We start from the raw sequence: 15,553 nt of genomic DNA, 5'->3' as shown, positions 1-15,553 counted from the left end.
GTTTTCATGTTGTGTGAATTACTTTAAAACCATCACCCGACATTAATTATTCCAATACGACCATACTATACCGTCTACAAGATGCATTGTGCCTTGTCAGTCATTTTTGTTCAGCTCTACTGTTCGATCAACGCGAGTTACGTGATCTTTATGACTTCATGTAAGGAACATAGTTCTTTCCATCTCTCGCTTCCCGCACCCGGGTTCCTGGGTTCGATTCCCGGCGGGGTTAGGGATTTTCTCTGCCTCGTGATGAATGGGTGTTGTGTGATGTCCTTAGGTTAGTTAGGTTTAAGTAGTTCTAAGTTCTAGGGGACTGATGACCATAGATGTTAAGTCCCATAGTGCTCAGAGCCATTTGAACCATCTTTCCATCTTACACCACTCCACCACAGGTCGTGCATTATGAACAGGTGCTCGATCGCGTTCAAAGATGCAAGCGCCATCCCCAAATTGTTCTTCAACAGTGGAAAGCAAGAAGGTGCTTAAAATATTAGTGGAGGCCTGTGCTGTGATAGTGCCAAGCCCTCTCCATGAAAAACACGAGCACACCATAACACCACCGCCTCAGAATTTTACTGTTGGAACTACACACGCTGGCAGATGACGTTCACCAGGCATTCGCCATACCCACACCATGCCATCGGATCGCCACATTGTGTGCCGTGATTCGTCATTGCACACATCGTTTTTCCACTGTTCAATCGTCCAATGTTTATGCTCCTTACACCAAGCGAGGCGACTTTTGACATTTACCGGCGTGATGTGTAGCTTATGAGCTCGAACATGAAAGTTTTCTCACCTCCCCCCTAACTGTCATCGTACTTGCAGTAGATCCTGATGCAATTTGGAATTCGTGTGTGATGGTCTGGATAGATGTCTCTGTCAGTTAATAGACGAGGACGGCCTGTAGGTTTTTGCGCTGTACCTATCCCTTCACGTTTCCACTTCACTGTCACATCGGAAACAGTGGACCTAGGGATGTTTAGGAATGTGGAAACCTCACGTACAGACGTATGACACAAGTGGCACCCAATCACCTGACCACGTTCAAAGTCCGTGACTTCCGCAGAGCGCCCCATTGTGCTCTCTTACGATGTCTGATGACTACTGAGGTCAATGATATGGAGTACCTGGCAGCACAATGCACCTACTCTGAAAAACGTATGTTTTTGGGACTGCCCGGATACTTTTGATCACGCAGTGTAGTTACTGTCTGCGAAACGTGTTCTGAATAGTGTTGGTATCAAACAAGTAATAAAAATGGAATGTTACGCTTCATTCCGCAGTTCTGATTCATGAACAGCGAAAATGTGTCAAGCGAGAAACCTTTAATCCATTCATCATTTGTGGGGGTTGTCAGAGAAATATCGTAAAGTCTTGATATTATGTGTAAAGCTTGTCGCAAATCACTACATATTCTCATTCTCAAATACTGGATGAATAAAATGTGGGTATTTGCGCATAGTGGGCTACACTGTCTTTTCATCCCATTCCCACCTCTTTCATAGGCAGGTGGTTTTTAGCCCTACAGCAGCTCTTTCCAGATAGTAACTGATATATGTACCAAGTTAGTTAAAAATGTTCATGTATTTTCAGTGAAGATGTGGAATTTATATACATTTGTACATATATGCATCCATTATTATAATATGTGTGTATTCTTCCTAGCTTACGGTGTAGGCACAATAACAAAAATTTCGTTATTTCCGTTCGTTTATAGAGTTGCAGTTCGAATGGCCAACAGAGCAGGTAAATCTGAATACTATTCTCTTGTCGCTTGTATTGGAGCTCCTGCATGAGAGGGATTGAACAAGAACAGCAGTGAGTGATGACAAGTCTGTATCAACCTGTCTGTGTACTACCGCTCAGAAGATTGATGCTGATTGAACTGGTCTTCAAGTAAGGATAGTGTTCAAGCTCAAGAAACCAGTCGCGCCACTGATATGCAAAGACAAAAAAGCGCTTTAGTAGCGCGAGTAGTCTCGATTTTTGTTGTTGTTGTTGTTGTGTGTGTGTGTGTGTGTGTGTGTGTGTGTGTGTGTGTGTGTGTGTGTGTTCAGGCTAGTACTATTGTTCAGAACCAAGTCAGTCAAATTCTTTTATATACTCCTAAATGAAATTCCGAGCGAACCAAAAATTGTTCTGTTACCAACTTCCAATTAAATTAGGAACAGTTCACTATTACACCAAAATATAGCAATGTGGTGGTGACTAGGTAGTTGTGGGGGCTTTATCACCGTTTGGGATTGTCTTGCAATCCTCGAAATGGTTTATGAAGCTTTGTCTTGCTTACACAGACGTGAAAAGCTGAAAAATAACTTTAGACATTAAAAATATAGAAAAGTAGAGGTTTGCAGACAACTATGTGTTATTTTCCACATCTTTACTACAGAAGTCAAATACGATAATAAATTAAATTTGGAGCAGTATTGTAGCTTACGAGTATGTATGTATACCGGAAACACAGTCACGTATACATTTTTCACGATGATAGTTCCAGTATTTCCATATCTTAAGTCCAGCACAAACACACAGTTTGGCACTTCTTCGTCCTGAAAATGTGTGTTGAAGTGGCTATCAGGATATAATTTCAGTAACTTCCTTATCAAGACATTTGTTTGGTGTCACGATGTGGAGTGGATGTCTCATCACGACTAGATAGCCACTGTGCAGTAACTGCTGTCACAGGAACAATCTGTGTCGTGCGTCAGGATAGATTGTGTTATGGTATTACCAGCATCCTGGCAAGGTACTAGCTACTCCCTTCAGAGGAATGGGGGGGGGGGGAGGAGGGAGCGGCGAAGGAGGGGGGATCATGTCAATGTAATACAGCGACGCCATCACATTCATCCCCAATGATCGCCAAGTGTGGTGACGTCTTTAGAGTAGAGGCACTATTCTGCCTGGGCACCTGCAGTGACGGAGTTAAGCTGAGTCCGGACTGGTGAAACTTTTGAAAAGCAACCAAAATTGCCAAGTGGGTGCTTGTCACGTTAGTAGCCAGCTGTGTCCATTACGGTGATAGCTTTGCAGCAAAATCAGTATCTCTACTGAGCGGTTTTTATTGTGGGGACCAAAAGCAGCTGGCATTTCCATGTCTTTGGAGGAGAGCAGCCACAAGCACTTCCTATGTTTAATGAGGCAAGTCTAGCATGGTGATAACTTTGGTATGGAGCTATAGGCCTTTCTAGGTGCCAACTATGACACAGCGAGCTTAAGTTGAGTGCGCTGATGCCTGCATAGTAGAACCACTGTCCTCTGCAGGGGTGTCTGAACCTGGGGACTAGCTGTGCCAAGTGTGGGGATGCTTACTCAACAGAGTCAACGTGTCCAATAGGTGGCTAGTGTAACTGGCACCTGCTAAGTCCATCCTGGACTGTCCACACTAGACAGCTCCTGTCATGGGGACCACCTGCATCTGAACTGTCAAGTTAATCACCGACCTTAGGCACCTGCACAGATGGATGTCAGTTAACTGCAACATGATTAGAGTGGAGCTTTCGCCCTTACTATGTGTCTGCTATTACTGGGAAAAGCTACATAAAGTGTTGTGATATCTTTAATATAGAGCCACAATTATGGGCAGCCACTATGATGGTGGCCATGTTAGTCTGACTTTGCAATGCCTTCAGAACAGTCATGAACATGCTAGAACACAGCTCAGCCTGTTCATAGTATTCATAGAGTCAACTAATAACCACCACTACGTGGCTACCATGACTGATGTTGATTGAGGGTGTAATGTCTGTGCAGTAGAGCGATCCTCCCTCTCTAGAAAATACAATAACGGAGAAGTTGACAGTCCCATGTATGTCCATGTTGCTTGGCAGGGGTGGTGGTATTGGGCAGTAGAGAATACCTGGTGATATGTGGACAAGACCTGTCATCCACGTAGGCAGTTGCCTAATAATAGCGCATTGGTATTAGCGAAGTAGAGGATCATTCCTACTATGAAGCTACTATGAGAGACAATAGCGAAGACTGGTGTCACGATGCCTTTGTGGTGGTTCTTCATTCCCTCTACGCGATTGTGGTTGCTGGTTTTGAGTGAGAGTAACTTACAGAAAACCAGTTGGATGCTGATATGGAAGTATGCAGCTTTGCCCACTACCAAAACTCATGTAGACTAGTTTACCACAAACTCTACTGACCAGTTGCAATGTCTGGGTGGGCTAAGTGAGTTTTGTCGACGACTGAAAAAGATATGAAGTGGTTGGACACCTTTTCTACTGGCTAATTATAATGCCTGGGCTAGATTCAGTGAACATTGTTGTCATCTCCCCTATAGTGAGGTCAGGTGGTTATCGTGATCTTTTCTGTCAAGTAGAGGTCCTGCAGACAGCTATGGTGGCAGGTAGTCATTTAAGCCCAATATGGAACAATCTTGCGTGTAGAGGCACCATTGCCAGTTTATATCTGTCACGACAGAGGCTTGCTGGACCTGGTGTGGTGTCTTGCGAGGAGCAGAGCTAGGCGGCTACTATGGCGGGCGCATGTCGGGTGTGGCGTGGTGAAGTCTGCGGCGAAGTGGTGGCGTCCCCACTCAGTCGCCGGATGCTCGTGAGGACGATCTTGGGCAGATCGCGACGGTACAGATCTCGCCCCCACGCAGCCATCGCCAGGTTGATCACCAGCAGAGCCATGTCCACCACCACTGAAACAGCAAAGTCATCACCTACACTGACGGAAATGGAAAGCGTTACGCTGTGAACGCCATTACGGAACACTACCGACTGAAACTCCAATATTTACGGGCTTTTTGGATATTTTGATTAAAATTTCATGCTTATGTGAACTTCAGTACTTACAGTACAGACAAAGAGGCCATCCTACATCAACATGCATAGTGCAGTGCATGTTAGACGGCATGACATATCATTACTAGTCATTTCATTTCCGGTTGCCTCGCAAATGGAGTTTGGGAAAAGCGACTAAACGACTGTTTGAAGCACGCGCAAGTGCCCTAATTTCTCGCAGCTTATCTTCGTCATCCCTACGGGAAATGTGCGTTGGCGGCAGTAGAAACATTCTGCAGACGTCCTCAAATGCCGTTTCTGTCAATTTCCACAGTAGTTCCTTGCGAGAAGAGTGTTATCTTCCTTTGTTCCTTTCTTCCCATTTGAGTTCAAGAAGCATCTCTGTAATGTGTGTATGTATGTATTAAACTGGGGACCTAGAAACGACGGAGAGGCTTCGTCCCACCGTAGCCCTCAGTGGTTCACAACCTCACAACAGGCCACAGCAGTCTACCCCCCCCCTCCCCCCCCTCCCCACCACCACCCCAAACCGATCCAAGGATTACTGTGCGGCTTGGCCCCCAGTGGACTCCCTGAGGAACATCCCATACCAGACGAGTGTAGCCCCGAATGTTTGCATGGCAGAGTAAGTGTGGTGTACGCATATGTGGAAATGGTTTTTGCGCAGCAATGGTTCAGATGCTTCAAATGGCTCTGAGCTCTATGGGACTTAACATCTTAGGTCATCGTCTCCTAGAACTTAGAACTACTTTAACCTAACTAATCTAAGGACATCACACACATCCATGCCTGAGGCAGGATTCGAACCTGCGCAGCAATCGCCGACACAGTGTAACTGAGGCGGAATAAGGGGAACCAGTCCGCATTCGCCGAGGCAGATGGAAAACCGCCTTAAAAACCATCCACAGGCTGGCCGGCACACTGGACCTCGACACTAATCTGCCGGGTGGTTTCCTGCCGGAGACCAGCTCGCCTTCCCACTCGGTGAGCAGCTCGTTAGACTGCACGGTTAGCCAGGAGGGCTATCTCCATGATACTTGCGTGCTGGCAACGAACCTAGCAGCACGCTCCTGAATTTTTTCGATGTGTTCCTTAAATTCAGCCTGGTGAGATCCCAAACACTCGACCGGTACTCAACAATTGGTGGCACTAGTATTCCACATGGGCTTTCCTTTGTAGATGAGCTGTAGTTTTCCAAAATTCTTGAAGTAAACTGAAGTCGAACTTTCGCCTTCTGTCCTATTATTGTTACATGCTCTTTCCGTTTCATATTCATTTCCAACGTTACGGCAATGTATCTAATCGACGTGACTGTGTAAAGCAGCACACCTCTAATGCTGTATTCGAACACTGCAGGTTTCTTCCTATTCATTCGCATTAACTTTCATTTCTCTATATTTAGAACGAGTAAATCACACGAACTAGAATTTTTTTCTAACTCATCTTGCATATTCCTACAATCACTCAACGACGACACATTGCCATATATATATATATATATATATATATATATATATATATATATATATATATATATATATACACTCCTGGAAATTGAAATAAGAACACCGTGAATTCATTGTCCCAGGAAGGGGAAACTTTATTGACACATTCCTGGGGTCAGATACATCACATGATCACACTGACAGAACCACAGGCACATAGACACAGGCAACAGAGCATGCACAATGTCGGCACTAGTACAGTGTATATCCATCTTTCGCAGCAATGCAGGCTGCTATTCTCCCATGGAGACGATCGTAGAGATGCTGGATGTAGTCCTGTGGAACGGCTTGCCATGCCATTTCCACCTGGCGCATCAGTTGGACCAGCGTTCGTGCTGGACGTGCAGACCGCGTGAGACGACGTTTCATCCAGTCCCAAACATGCTCAATGGGGGACAGATCCGAAGATCTTGCTGGCCAGGGTACTTGACTTACACCTTCTAGAGCACGTTGGGTGGCACGGGATACATGCGGACGTGCATTGTCCTGTTGGAACAGCAAGTTCCCTTGCCGGTCTAGGAATGGTAGAACGATGGGTTCGATGACGGTTTGGATGTACCGTGCACTATTCAGTGTCCCCTCGACGATCACCAGTGGTGTACGGCCAGTGTAGGAGATCGCTCCCCACACCATGATGCCGGGTGTTGGCCCTGTGTGCCTCGGTCGTATGCAGTCCTGATTGTGGCGCTCACCTGCACGGCGCCAAACACGCATACGACCATCATTGGCACCAAGGCAGAAGCGACTCTCATCGCTGAAGACGACACGTCTCCATTCGTCCCTCCATTCACGCCTGTCGCGACACCACTGGAGGCGGGCTGCACGATGTTGGGGCGTGAGCGGAAGACGGCCTAACGGTGTGCGGGACCGTAGCCCAGCTTCATGGAGACGGTTGCGAATGGTCCTCGCCGATACCCCAGGAGCGACAGTGTCCCTAATTTGCTGGGAAGTGGCGGTGCGGTCCCGTACGGCACTGCGTAGGATCCTACGGTCTTGGCGTGCATCCGTGCGTCGCTGCGGTCCGGTCCCAGGTCGACGGGCACGTGCACCTTCCGCCGACCACTGGCGACAACATCGATGTACTGTGGAGACCTCACGCCCCACGTGTTGAGCAATTCGGCAGTACGTCCACCCGGCCTCCCGCATGCCCACTATACGCCCTCGCTCAAAGTCCGTCAACTGCACATACGGTTCATGTCCACGCTGTCGCGGCATGCTACCAGTGTTAAAGACTGCGATGGAGCTCCGTATGCCACGGCAAACTGGCTGACACTGACGGCGGCGGTGCACAAATGCTGCGCAGCTAGCGCCATTCGACGGCCAACACTGCGGTTCCTGGTGTGTCCGCTGTGCCGTGCGTGTGATCATTGCTTGTACAGTCCTCTCGCAGTGTCCGGAGCAAGTATGGTGGGTCTGACACACCGGTGTCAATGTGTTCTTTTTTCCGTTTCCAGGAGTGTATAGAGAGAGAGAGAGAGAGAGAGAGAGAGAGAGAGAGAGAGAGAGAGAGAGAGAGAATTATTGTTATTTTAGTATCAGGAGGAAGGTCATCTGCTGTGCAGGTGGCTGGACACTGTAGATATTGAAGCATATGTTGAACAGTCTGTTCTTCCCCACAGTCACATTGGGTTTTGTTTTCTTCAATCCATCCCCATTTCGCCGGGTTAACTCGCGTTCTGCCCACTCCTGACCTCAGACTATTCAAGGACTTCCACATTGGCCAATTCTCACCTTCACCAGGCGGTAAAAACCCTGAAAATCTTTTATAACCAGGAGGGCTGAATGTCTCGGTCCTCCACAGTTGCAGCCTGGCTTTTTCATCAGTGGATGTTGGTTTCTCCGATGCACTGAAGAAACTTTACCTCGATCTTAGTCATTGTGGGTAGTTGCCCATTCATAGGGTGCGTTTTTCCTGCTCCAGTTTTGTCCTTTCTCTGTTTGCTGCTGTTTCTCTTTGAACAGGTGGTGCAGTTCCTGCAAGGTGGTAGAGCCATTCGACAGGAGTTGACTTCAAGCAGCCTGTTATAATCCTGCATCTGTCGTTTACTGCGATGTCCACCCGTTTGGCATGTGCTGACTTATAGCAAACAGGACAGGCATACTCCGCAGCGGAGTAGCATAATGCCACTGCAGAAGTTCGCATGGTTTCAGCTTGACTGCCCCACTGTGATCCGGGCAGTTTTCTCTGTAGGTTGTTCCTGGTGGAGACTTTTGGTTTGAAATTCATGCAGTGTTTTTAAACGTTAGAGACCTGTGAAGTGTATTCCCATCTATTCTGAAGTGTCACAGTCTTCCAATTTAACCCCAGACCATTCTACCTTTAACTTGCAAAAAAAATAAAATAAAATAAAATAAAATAAATATATAGAGAATAAGAGTAGTCTTATCACATTTCCCTAGGGCACTCCTGACGATACCCTTGTTTCTGATGACATTCACCATTGACAACGACGTACTGGGTTCTGTTACTTAAGAAGTCTTCGAGCCACTCACAAACCGTATGCTCGGATCTTCATCAAAAGTCTGCAGTGGGATGCCATCTCAAATGCTTTCCGGAAATCTATGGTTTGTAGGTTTGCTTTCTAAATCCGTTTTCATTTGTGGGAAAAAGCTATGCAACAAACCAGTGTTAATGATATTGATCTGAAAGACACACTGCGCTTTTATCCGGTTGGTATGAACTTTTCGCAATAAACACACGCTCAAAAATGGGTCAATGGCGCTGAGTACTCTCTGCAATATCGAACTGGTATTTCATCTGGACCTGGCGCCTTATCTGATTTCAACTCTGTCCGCTGCTGTGAAAGACGTGAGGACATAGCCTTACCTAATGTTACTGGATCGTTTCATATGGAGATCGCAACGCAGTGTGCCCAGAAGCTGTTCAAATGGTTCAAATGGCTCTGAGCACTATGGGACAACATCTGAGGTCATCGGTCCCCTAGACTTAGAACTACTTAAACCTAACCAACCTAAGGACAGCACACACATCCATTCCCGAGGCAGGATTCGAACCTGCGACCGTAGCAGCAGCGCGGTTCCGGACTGACGCGCCTAGAACCGCTCGGTCACAGCGGCCGGCCGAGAAGCTGTGCACGAGAGATAATCACCGTCTACGCTAAAGTGACAGGTCATTGGATACATCCTGACATCGTGTCGAACCTTCTGTGGCCCGTTGTAGTGCAGCATCTCGCTATATGATGGTCTCAACAAGTCGTTGGATGTCACCTGAAGAAATACTGAAATATATGATGATCAACTGAAACCTCAGCTTCCGACATGTGTTGTTGATATACCTCGATGTGGAAAGCTGAAAATGTGTGCCCCGACCGGGACTCGAACCCTGGATCTCCTGCTTACATGGCAAACGCTCTGTCCATCTGAGCCACCGAGGACACAGATGAATGGCGCGACTGCTGGGACTTATACCTTGCACGCTTCCCGTGGGACTCATATTCCCAACTGTCCACAATTCTACGTATGTATTGTACCTTATACACATTTGCCCATATACTCATTACTCGCCCACACTTTGGCGATTCCCGTAAGAGTTTGGGCAACCTGTGCGCATTCGCACAGACGAAGGTCAATGGCTGGGTAGCCTATAAATATATATATGAAGACAGTAACTGTTCTCGAAAGCGAGCTCTTACGGGAATCGCCAAAGTGTGCGCGAGAAATGAGTGGATGGGCAAATGTCTATAAGGTACAGTACATATGTAGAATTGTGGAATGTGAGTCTCAAGGGAAGCGTGCAAGGGATAAGTCCCTGCAGTCGCGCTATTCATCTGTGTCCTCGGTGGCTCAGATGGACAGACCGTCTGCCATGTAAGCAGGAGATCCCGGGTTCGAGTCCCGGTCGGGGCACACATTTTCAGCTGTCCACATCGAGGTATATCAGCAACACCTGTCGGCAGCTGAGGTTTCAGTTAATCATCATTTATTCCAGGGAAAACCTGGACGGTCATCAACAGTATCTCGCCTTTCGAGAACAGTTACTGTCGTCATATATACTGAAATATACCGTCCGTAACTGCGAAAGTGTTGCAGTGCAGGATTTTGTGCACAAACTGACCTTTCGATTATGTCTCATAATGTTCGAAGAGATTAGTGTCGAGCTCTCTGAGTGGCAAATCATTCGCTCGAATTGTCCAGTCACCAACAATTGTGGGCTGGTGACATGACACATTGTCATCCATAAAAGTTCTATTGTTGTTTGGGAACATGAAGTACATGAATGGCTGCAAATAGTCTCCAAGAAGACCAACATAAAACGCTTCCAGTCCATGATCGGTTCACTGGGACCAGAGGACCCAGTCCGTTCCATGTAAACACAGCCCACACCATTTTGGAGCCACCATCAGCTTGCACAGTGCCTTATTGGTAAGTTGGGTCCATGGCTTCGTGGGATCTTCGCCACACTCGAACCCTACTATCAGCTTTTACCAACTGAAATCGGGACTCATCTGACCAGGCCACGGTTTTCCAGTCGCCGGGGTCCAACCGATGTGGTCACAAGGCGAAGAGGCGCTGCAGGCGATGTCGTGCTGTTAGGAAAGGCACTTGGATTGGTCGTCTGCTGCCAAAGCCCATCAACGCCACTTTTCGCCGCACTGTCCTATCGGATTCGTTTGGTTTACGTCTCTCGTCGATATGTGCTGTTATTTGACGCAGTGTTGCTTGCCTGTTAGCACTGACAACTCTACGCAAACGCCGCTGCTTTCGGTCGTTCAGTGAAGGCCGTCAGCCACTGCGATGGCCGTGGTGATAAGTGATGCCTGAATAGTGGTATTCTCGGTACACGCTTAACACTGTGGATGTCACAGTATTGAATTCGCTAAAGATTTTGGAAATGGAATGCCCCATGCGTCTAGCTGCAACTACCATTCCGTGTTCCAAGTCTCTTCAAAAAATGGCTCTGAGCACTATGGGACTTAACTTCTGAGGTCATCAGTCCTCTAGAACATAGAACTATTTAAACCTAACTAATCTAAGGACAGCACACACATCCATGCCCTAGGCAAGATTCGAACCTGCGACCGTAGGGGTCGCGCGGTTCCAGACTGTAGCGCCTAGAACCGCTCGGCCAACCCGGCCGGCTTCGAAATCTGTTTCTAGAATGAAATTTTCACTCTACAGCGGAGTGTGCGCTGATATGAAACTTCCTGGCATATTAAAACTGTGTGCCGGACCGAGACTCGAACTTGGGACCTTTGCCTTTCACGGGCAAGTGCTCTACCAACTGAGCTACCCAAGCACGACTCACGCCCCGTCCCCAGAGCTTTCAATCTGCCAGTACCTCGTCTCCTACCTTCCAAACTTTACAGAAGCTGTCCTGCGAACCTTGCAGAACCAGCACTCCTGGAAGAAAGGATATTGCAGAGACATGGCTTAGCCACAGCCTGGGGGTTGTTTCTAGAATGAAATTTTCGCAGCTACCCAAACACGAGTTCGAGTCTCGGTTCAGCACACAGTTTTTAACTGCCAGGAAGTTTCAGATTAGCGCACACTCCGCTATAGAGTGAACATATCATTCGAGAAACAATCCCCAGGCTGTGGCTAAGGCATGTCTCCGCAATATCCTTTCTTCCAGGAGTGCTAGTTCTGCAAGGTTCGCAGGAGAGCTTCTGTGAAGTTTGGAAGGTAGAAGACGAGGTACTGGCGGATTTAAAGCTGTGAGGACGGGGCGTGAGTCGTGCTTGGGTAGCTCAGTTCGTAGAGCACTTGCCCGCAAAAGGCAAAGGTCCCGAGTTCGAGTCTCGGTCCGGCACACAGTTTTAATCTGCCAGGAAGTTTCGATATCTGTTGATTCCCATCTTGCGGCAATAATTACACGGAAACTTTTTGACGTGATACACCTGAGTACAAATGACGGCTCCGTTGCGTTCGCGATAATACCGCCAACTGTATATGTGCGTATCACTATTCCGTGACTTTTTGTCACCTCAGTATACAGCACGTTGAGATAAGTCGAATCACTGGAATGAAAGACACGGCAGCGTCATAGAGAAAGCTCATAGACGTAGCTGCCCCTGTGGGCGTTCTTCGCCCCACACACTGTTGGTCCTGAGTTGAGTTCGTGGCGCTGCCTAATTGCTGGCACACCCTGGCTCAGCGATCCCGTGACTCTGACAACCGGCGCGGCGAGGCCTCAACATATGGCCACGAGGCATCGCATACTGTCTGTAGAGCATGCGCCGCACCACCGCAGCAACGACGGCGTTAACGCTTGGAGTCGTTGGTCAGTAAAAGAAGTGGGCTACAATTTCCTCTTGCATTGCTAATTCCGCGCCAACCATAGTATCAGAGAACAAGTCGCACAAGCTCGAATCTGGGGGTTGGGGGGGGGGGGGGGAGGGGAGGCAATTTAAGGTGGCGCCACATTCATAGAATTGAAAAAAAAAAGAAACATATTCATCATTTTGACACGCATCCCACTTGGTTCTTGAAATTTTTGAACACATTCCAAATCAGTGTGCCACTGAAGCCAAAACTAAATATGCTACTCTCCCATAGATAGGCCCACTTTCATACCAAATAGCAAACTTATTTAAAAAGAAGAAAAATATCACAATGAGTTTTTCCACAAATAATAAATTACAACAAAAAGTAATCCATTATGTAAATACCTCCAAGAGTCCCTACTGTGAATCAGAAATATACAAACTCAAATGTGATACATGCCAAAAATTCTACATTGGACAGACAGGCAGAAGTTTTGAAATTGAATACAAAGAACATATTGATGCTCTCAGACTTGGTAACTTGAACAAATCAGCATTTGCAACCCATATTGCTGAAGAAAACCATTCAGTGGGAAACATTGAGGACAACTTAAAAATTTTGCATCTAGCAGAAAAAGGAGCCACTATGAATATATTAGAAGAATTAGAAACACACACACACAAAAACAGCACCCCAGACTATATCCTTAACGAACAAACAGAGTTAGCTAACACCCCTTTCCTGAAAAATTTCCAAAACTTACTTTCCAGCCTCCAAAGCAAATAATATTCGTACACCTATCTGCAGATCAAGTAGCAAATTTATATGTTAGTATAATTCTCATGATGCTAAATATAATTAAATAATATACTGTTTTACCTATACAGTTATATATATATATATATATATATATATATATATATATATATATATATATATATATATATATAACTTTACAATTATTTTAGCATCATCAAAAAAACATCAATGTCTCTGTACTAGTGTAAAGGCATTACAATTGTGTAAATGAATATGATCCTTTCCAAACATAGGACATCATCGTCAAATGTTACGATTTATCATACTGTGATACTCATATGTTTGTAAGCTCTCTGTATGTATCAAAACATGTGGTGCGTGGTAGAAATCATCTCAGTGACAAATCTTAAGTGTTCAGTGAGAACAATTTATGCGTGCAACAATAAGAATGCAGTGGGAATGCATTTACATCTGCTGGACGAATTTTATGAAACCGACGTTTCACGTAAGTCACATGCAATGAAAATCTGTAACGCAACCATCTGTATGTGGCGTGTTTATAATTATGCATTATTTATATTTTAGGACAATTAATCTGTAGAAAACACACCACATCTCATAAAGAAAGCATGTAAACCGTCTGAGGATGAATCACAACGATTCGAAACCGGTAACGGTAGCCTTTGACTAAAGGAACTGAAAGTAAATTTGTGGCTGGTTGCTGTCCTAACACCATCAACATTTGTCTTCAAACAACAGCCACGGTCTCCATCATGTCATCACATGACAAAATTGCACATTCTAAGTTGATTTCTGCGCGAATCGTAAGTTTATTTTTGAATGTGTGCATAGTCTACATGATTTCTCTGCCAGGGGAATCCCCGTCGCATCTAGAAATAAAAAACTTTCCCGCAGACAGAAGGGGACGGGGCTATACAAGCTGAGCCATATAAACCCGAACAGGTGAATACTATTTGCTGATTGTTTATGTGGTTGACTGGGTGATCAAATGATCAGCAGTGATATAATTATTAGCTAAACCTATAGATTCAGACTACCGGAGTCGAAATAAACGATTCACAGAAACAACAGGTAAGAAAGATTACATATTCTCGGTGTGTGCAAGAAAACGAAATTTTGACACTGTGCCATTACACGGGTAATCGTTAGTATAGCCCTCGAAAACTTTAAGAATTAATCTTGTGGGGATGTCCATTACAGTCGGATATACTTTGTGTCACGTGAGAGTGGGAAAGTCAAAGCAGATAGTAATTCATGACCTCATCTCAAGTCCAGAATTTTTTGTTGTGAAATCTTTGCTGAGTGATTGACACAGTATACATGTAAATCATTTCCAAAAATGGTTCAAATGGCTCTGAGCAATATGGGACTTAACATCTGAGGTCATCAGTCCCCTAGAACTTAGAACTACTGAAACCTAACTAACCTAAGGACATCACACACATCCATGCCTGAGGCAGGATTCGAACCTGCGACCGTAGCAGTCGCGCGGTTCCAGACTGTAGGGCCTAGAACCGCTCAGCCAATCTGGCCAGCAAATCATTTCCAAATTTTATTAGTTATTTATGGAATAAAGAATTCAATTAAGTACACTATTTTTTTAGGATCAATAGGTAATGAGTCTTTATGACATGCATATAAATGTGTTTTGACAAAGCAGATCACAATGCTACGATATGCGTGATATTTTTTCTCTTTGAGAAGGATGATACCTTCTGAGTTGCTCGAGTGCGCGGACAAGTCGTAATCGAGTGCGGGTCCTCTGTAGTGTTTATGAATGGACATAGAACTGATTATTCACATCCCGGAGTTGGTTTAGAATATATTCTAGGGAAACACGGCCAAACTTTGTAACAAAAAAATCGCGCGCGGACTTTGAAATATCGGCGCGAAGTGAGAGACATGCGGTAGGCTATCGCACTTTATAGTCACATGAAGGATTAAGTGACACTCACCACGATTTATTGGCTTTAACTAAATAAGAATCATCAAAAACTTATCGGAAGGGATACTAAGTGTTCTTGATGCTTAAAGCAAGTGTGAGGTGACAGATATTAATCACGGAATAGTCAGTTGGTTGATATGTTGCTTGACAACCCATAAACAGATTGTGACAGAATTATCGGAACGATCATTTCAGTCATTAGTGACTGTTGTCTACACAGTTTTGCGTAGTCAGCGCGTACACAACTTTCCCACTAGAGCGCGCCCCGCTAAGCAAAACAGCACAGGCGCAGCGCTCGTCCGTCTCCGCACTACGAGATGGCGCTGCCATAGAGACGG

The 15,553-nt window shown here is 45.8% G+C and overlaps 1 protein-coding gene across 3 annotated transcripts in view; it reads right to left on the bottom strand.

Annotated features, from left to right (window-relative positions):
- The window catches only part of LOC126425074 (organic solute transporter alpha-like protein), a 559,459-nt gene that overhangs the window by 364,268 nt on the left and 179,638 nt on the right, over nucleotides 1–15,553 (bottom strand). For 2 of the 3 annotated variants that reach the window (XR_007576259.1, XR_007576258.1), the window contains exon 7: nucleotides 3,456–4,657. Coding sequence is in view for 1 of the 3 variants with exons in the window: in XM_050087986.1 (XP_049943943.1) it covers nucleotides 4,473–4,657 (185 nt within the window). In the remaining 2 variants the exon portion in view is untranslated. Of the gene's footprint in view, nucleotides 1–3,216; nucleotides 4,658–15,553 lie in introns of those variants that run through there. The other variant, XM_050087986.1, reaches the window with a different exon arrangement.

Source organism: Schistocerca serialis, chromosome 10, assembly GCF_023864345.2.
Source record: "Schistocerca serialis cubense isolate TAMUIC-IGC-003099 chromosome 10, iqSchSeri2.2, whole genome shotgun sequence".
Lineage (NCBI taxonomy): Eukaryota > Metazoa > Arthropoda > Insecta > Orthoptera > Acrididae > Schistocerca > Schistocerca serialis.
Note: the sequence above shows the minus strand (reverse complement) of the source record. Positions and strands in the feature narration are given on the sequence as shown.